General features: G+C 36.9%; 1 protein-coding gene across 2 annotated transcripts in view; it reads right to left on the bottom strand.

Annotated features, from left to right (window-relative positions):
* vps13b (vacuolar protein sorting 13 homolog B) overlaps nucleotides 1-6,686 on the bottom strand; it is a 394,105-nt gene that overhangs the window by 180,604 nt on the left and 206,815 nt on the right. For both annotated transcript variants that reach the window (XM_014010833.1, XM_014010832.1), the window contains exon 27: nucleotides 3,896-4,010. In XM_014010833.1, the coding sequence (XP_013866287.1) occupies nucleotides 3,896-4,010 (115 nt within the window). The remainder of the gene's footprint in view (nucleotides 1-3,895; nucleotides 4,011-6,686) is intronic.

Genomic DNA, 6,686 nt, shown 5'->3' with positions numbered 1-6,686 from the left:
AGAGCCTGTCTGTATAATGTCTTGTGACGTCCACGGCCTACCCCAGTTACCACTACTGTGCATGTGTGTCAAGGACAGAAAGGTAGATGTGGCAGAGGAAGGTGTCAAAGCAGTTTGGAGAGAAAAACAAAGCTTCCTAAAAAACGATTAATCGATTATTAAATTAGTCATTGATTATTTTAATAATCGATTAGTAGTCGATTAATCGACTAATCGTGGCAGCCCCATCTGCAGCCAAGATTGCTTTAAATATGAACATATTTAACAACAGACCTAAAATAGATCTCAGTGCAACAATCAGAAAATTTCATTATTCTTTATATTCTARTTTATTTTCAGGCATGTGTGGTTGTTGCACATAAACACAAGTAAWACACGTCACAGGGATATCCATGAAACGTTTTCACAATCATTCAGTTCACACACCGGCACCGGAGGYCCCCAAACTGGACCGTGATGCTTTGTGTTCGGCAAAGATGGAGGCATTTGCGTAAAGGTCCATGTGGTGACTACCAACTGAGCAACAGGGCAGCACAGAGGAGCCGCTGTTAGAGCTGTCATCTTGTAGAAAAAGGTCTAGCATTCAAAACTTGGCTGTAGCCTTTCGTGAATGTTGGTTTAATGGGAAAATTAATTGTTCTTAGGTGTGCGTGTGTGGACAATGTGTGTGCGCTAATTCGTCTCTATGTGATGGACTGGTGACCTGTCCAGCATGAAACTTACCACCCTGTTAGCTATACTCACCAGCTACCTGAAACCCTGACTAAAACAAAGCAGGTGTAGAAAATGAATCAAGTAGAAATTTGATCATTTGCACATGGATTTTTTTTTGTTACATATTATTCAGCCTTACTTTAGGAGTAGAAAAAGCGTGGACTGCATTAATATCCAGACCCCTCTCAATCCTGTGCCATCACTCACAGCCTCCCAACTCTTCAGATACAAATCTGGTGTGAGAAGATACCCTCCCTGTCAGRGAAATCTGACAAAACAAGCTGTGTAAAGCTCTTAACATCAGCCTTATATAGAGATGACTTTTCACACACAGCTGTTAAGAGTAAGCCGAGAGCTCAAATGAGACGAGATGGTTTTTATCTGGAGCTAAACATCACTAACCTACAGCAACAGCTCTGCCTCTTTACAGAAACAGATGGGTATGCATGTCAGAAAAGGAGTAAAGCTGTCGGGGGTCTGACCTCCAGCACTGCCAGAGAGGCTCTTCATCTTCTGACAAACCAGAAATGAACAGCAGAACCTGAAGTCCTGCTCTACCTAGAACAGTGTCTAATAAGCTAAAACATTTACTCAACTCCTGGCAGCCTCAGTGTTTAGTAACACAGAGATTGTTTGATTCACAAAAAAGCAACAAATTATACAAAGGTGCATTATTATGCATGTATATGTAGCATTCTTTCACACTGATGTATGTTTTTGAAAAGTTTTTGATTTAGAGGCAAGGAAAGGTTTGGTTAACCATTAGCCTAGCCTGGACAAAAACTTTTGTCTTTTTTTCAGTAATCTGTACTCTGTTGTCACATCTGATAAGGCACTAAATATTGATAATTATTACTCAGAAACATAAATATAAAGTTGACTGGACAATCCCTTTAACACAATAAGATGCTGAGAACTGCAGGGACTGAAACCACCTTCTTGAGGGTTGAAATTTTTCTTAACATTGCTCAGTCCAACCCAAGTTTACCTCTGAGATCTCCAACCCTGAATGCTTGAATCCATTACACCAATGAAAAGTATTTGCCAGTGTAAATTTATAAACTTCACATATTAATGTCCAAATTGTGTTCTCATTATGACCCAACCTATAATAAGGCAACTAGTGAATTAGTGTAACAGTTTTCAGTGGTGTTGCCTCATTACTGTACAACAGTATTTTTTGTTTGTGCTTCTTTAAAATGTACCTTTATAACCTCCTCCTATTTGTAAGGTTGAGTAACAAATAAGAACTTCATTTAAATGTTCTTTTTGTACTCCCAACCACTTATTATTGACTCATCTCTTTGTAGAGCAGCTGGGAAACATCAGCTTCAATGTAAGTGAGCTGCTGGGAGTAAATAAAGGTGAAGTGTCTTTTCTCTTGCTCAGGGGGCACTTTTGATTAACAGTTTAGTAGAATGAACACCGTTGCTTAAGAAAACACGGCTAAAATAATGAGGAAACTAATCCTTTTAAGTACCCACAAGACAGGAAATGTCTGAACAGTTTTTAATACTAGAATCATCCCTTTACCATTTTGTTTTCATATCCCCCTTTAAATCAACCTCAGCTCGGAGAGTTTGTCTCGATTGTATTCCCTGTGGGTTTCCTCTCTGTCATTTTTCTTACCTACTCCAACCTTTCTTCTTTCTATCATATTCTGATAAAATCAGGGATACAATTAGGTATTTGCCTCCTTTATTTGCTTGCCCTATGTAATGGTCTATTCATTTTCCAGCAGTCACATAACTAAGGCAAGGCAAGACATTTTCTCTGTCAAGTTCGATCTAATCTGACCCTTTGTACACAAATAACCTGGGCTGGGTAATGAAATACCAAACAATTATCTATTCAAAATGATTAATATGGACTCCACTCACTGTGGGCTCTTGTATATGTGAATGATAGAGATTAGAGTGGGCCACAAGCCCAGAGATTCTCCACGTATCTTGAACAACCGTGACTGTAACCTGGCTTGGATCACRGGTTGCTTCTGCCTGCCAGAACTGTGCCTGGTAAAAGTGTGTTGAGACCATGTTACACTGAAATAACCAAGAAAWGAGAAAATTGACTAATTATGTACTTAAGAAGGCAAAAGGGTCTTGTATAAAAATTAGGGCTGGCACTGGCTCAGAAGCAATTGGACACACACCTGTGGAGAACAGAACAGAATGACAAAATGGCCCAAGGCATCTCCACGCTCCGTRCATGTCCAACCACTGACACTGTCCTGGCTTAGGTTGATATTTTGCACGAAACATATGTGGCCTGACAAAATTATAAATTACCCAGCTACGCAAAAACAGGGAGGTCTGAGAGCTGCCTTTTAGACAGTCGGGTTCAAAGCCAAGACCATCACTTCCATACCTCTCTGACCTTTAATGACATGCGTACAAACCATCGAAAGGGCTTCKAAAACCTGGAAAAATCAGAATCACTAACTATTATCATATTAGTTATGAGAGCATTGCTTGGTTTTAATGGGGTTGAAAAAAAGTCAGAAGGGAAAATGGATAAACAAAGACATGTAAGCACATAGACCTGAAAAACACACAAGGTTGGATGCACTGTGCTGAACCATTAATTGCTGTGATTGCTGCTTCATTATCTCCTCAGTTGTAGACAGCAGGAATTGCCTCCTGCTAAGTTATCGTTTCCACGCAGAACCAGACTTCATATGGACACACACAGCGCACACTGAGCTGCTGACTCCATGCTAAAAGAATGTGATCAAAGCAAAGAAAAAAAATTAAGACAAAAAAAATAAATATAAGCAGCTCAGTGGTGCAGTTGGTAGAGCTGTTGCCTCTCAGCGTGAAGGTTGATCGAATCTCAGCCGGGAACCTTTCTGGGTGGAGTTTTACGTTTGTTTGCTTTTTAATATTAAGGCTTTCTGTCAGTGCAAAAGATGATAGTCAAAACAATAGATAAAAAACAGGTGAAAACAGACAAATGTTGGCTGAAGTGATGTTAAAAGTGTTTGTGCRGTGTTGGATTGTAAGGAACATGTGAACAGGGTTGGCACATGAGAAAATAAAGTGTCCATAACCACATAAAGTTAACATTCACAATAAAGGGTGACAAACAAAATGAACTACAGCATACACAGGAAAACAAAAAAAAAAGATTTTATGTTCGTCATTCATGCACACATCTTTAAATGTTTTGGACACACTTGTACCTGCATCTGTAGTGGTCGATGTTGAAGCTGCCAACTTTACATTTAATCTTCGTATAGACATCCTGCACATCTACAGAAGCACTCAGGTCTTCCAGCTCACTGAGGACACAGATTTCTGGGGAAAAAAAACAGGTTCAGGGTTTTTACAGTTTCAGATGCCGAAGTCAATAAGAAGGTCCACAAAACAACTCAACAATGAATTATTATTAAATTTATAATGGCATACTTTTCTTTTCAACTTTGCTTTGTTTTTTTGTTTGTTTTTTCTTTTGGTAAATCAGTAGCAGAAACTGACTTAAACTTCTTGCAGTTTTGTGCCTCTGTGTGAGTAAACTTCATTTTGGTTGGGAAGAACAGCGAACAACCTCTGAGCTTGATTCAGTTACTGTGGTCAAATCCTGCACAGCAGCACGGTTTACATTTAGTTTTAGGCTGAATTGCTTTTTAGGCAAATTAGAATTTAGTTCTGTGTATGAGAATCAAAGCTAAAAATTGTACAGATTTGTCTCCATTGTGAACCAATATGGCTGCCTATATTTAACAAACATGTACATTCTGCTTGTTTGTAGTTTTGATTTGCAATATATCAGTCAGTTTAAAGACTAAATGTTTGAAACTTGGTCAGGAATTGTTCAATAAAATAATAATTATTATTTTTTTATTTCATGATCTTCTCTACTGCAAGGCATATAGTATTTGGAGATTTACACAGGGCAACAAATTATAGGAGCTAAAGGTAATAAGTATAAGATTTTTTTGGGGAAAAAAATAATTACTCAAAAAATATTCATACCTCCAAATCAAATTCCAAGTAACATCTAAGTTTTGTAAAATACTGCATTGCTTTTGTTTTCGTATGAGAAAACATTAGGATTTTTAAGGCAAACATGCCAAAAACAAAAAAAAGTATTACAAAAAAGACAAGTTTTATCTATTGTCAGGTTAAGTGTTATGAAAATTAATTAATCCAATCCAGTCTTATTCATATAAATCTTTAAAACTCCTCAAAGGGGACAAGGTACTGTACAATACAGCACAGTAAAAACAAATAATAAAAGATAAAAACTGAATAAAAATAAACTTATAAAACCATAAAACTCAGCATGCTAAGACGTAGCAAAAGCCAAAGAATAAAAGTGGGTTTTAGGCGAAGATTTAAAAGCAGCTAAAGTGGAGGCCTGTCTAATTTCATATAAAGACAGATAAAAATCAAGCTGTTTTCCCAAAGTCTTGTGTGTTTCTGTGTGCAGATGTATCCACCCACTGCAGGCTGAGTGAGTAAGCTTCATAGGACGAGTTTTACTTTGTAGTGAAATGAGTCTGAGCTGCAAAACTCAGCTCTCATTGTTTCCACTGAGAAAGTCCCACAATCACAGGCTAGCTTGGGAAAATGGGCTCAGTGCATGTGAAACTGTGCTTGTTGTCATATTATTGCCTTGTGGTGGCAAAAAAAGTAGTGTCCCACCAGAATATTAATAATGAAAAAAAAATTAGTTCTTTCTTTTATTTATTGAGGAAAAACTTTTCTCTGAAGCAGTTTCTTCCAGAAATCAATGATTCAAACCAAGTGCTGATACTGATGAATGTGTTTTCTGCACCCATTCAGAGTAAACTCATAATCTCTGCTTTAAATGCTTCATCTTAAAAGAAAGTGTTTCCAATGATTTGTGCCTAAAGCAGAGCCTTTGGAGACAAATGTAGCAAACACATTTATTCTTCCAAAACTGATTTATTACTAGTGTCTGTTAAACATTTCTTTTATTTATCTAAAAAAGATTATTTTAACTTTACATTAAATCACAGCATATTACCGACTTGTGGTGTATTTGACACAGTCTGTATCACATAAATATTTCTGGTGAAATATTTGAAGAATTATACACATTTCAAATCATAAAACTCAAGTGGTAAATATTAAGTTTAAATCCAAAGTACTTCCTGTTTAGAGGTGTGAGTAAATCGTTCTCCTTCAACATCTAAAGAAGCTGAGCGATCCTGGTTAAATTAAAAAGCCACCAATTAAAGGTAAATCTAGCCTTTCATCACTCAGTAAATCTTAGAGACTAGAGGAACTTTACTCATGATTCAGCACCCATATATTTATTTGTCTTTTCCTTCCCTCCTTTCAARTGTTCAGCATGTCACAGAGACTAAAGACCAGGAACACACCAAGTGTTGATGAAGTGAGATGGGAAACAGAAAAGGTGTTCACTCTTTCACATAAACTGGCAAAATTTCCTTCAAACGATTGTCAGAAAGTTTTGTCCACCTTCTTTACAAAATATACAATAGCCTGTTTTTATTTTCACACCATCTGTGTTATCCATCTTTTGCTCCTTCAATCCTGCTGCAACTGTCTCGGTCCTCCACAGTCAATATTAAATATTCCGTTGGAGAAATCTTGTATACACACGCATGTTCACAACTGCTCACAAACAGGTGCTCTGATCCGAGGGTTCTGACTGGTCACTGAGTGTGTATATATGTCTATGTGTATATACAGACAATATTTATGAATGTAGGCATGTATGTATGTATATCTTTATATATGTATGGGTATGTGTGTATTTTTATATGCCTTCTATGTATTTATCCATTTATTTTTCAGGTGAGCGGACAGATGTTGGGTGTGTGGTCCTGTGTTTTGTTGGTGTATATTTAATACAATCCATTAGGATTGAAGACTGAAATAGCGATTTCGCTATTTCAGTCTTCCTATCTTTCTAATTTCTTCTCTCTCTCTATTTTGTCTTCACAAAAAATAAATAAAATAAAATAAATAAAATAAAAT

The sequence above is a fragment of the Austrofundulus limnaeus genome, unplaced genomic scaffold, assembly GCF_001266775.1.
Source record: "Austrofundulus limnaeus strain Quisiro unplaced genomic scaffold, Austrofundulus_limnaeus-1.0 Scaffold74, whole genome shotgun sequence".
Taxonomy (NCBI): Eukaryota; Metazoa; Chordata; class Actinopteri; order Cyprinodontiformes; family Rivulidae; genus Austrofundulus; species Austrofundulus limnaeus.
Note: the sequence above shows the minus strand (reverse complement) of the source record. Positions and strands in the feature narration are given on the sequence as shown.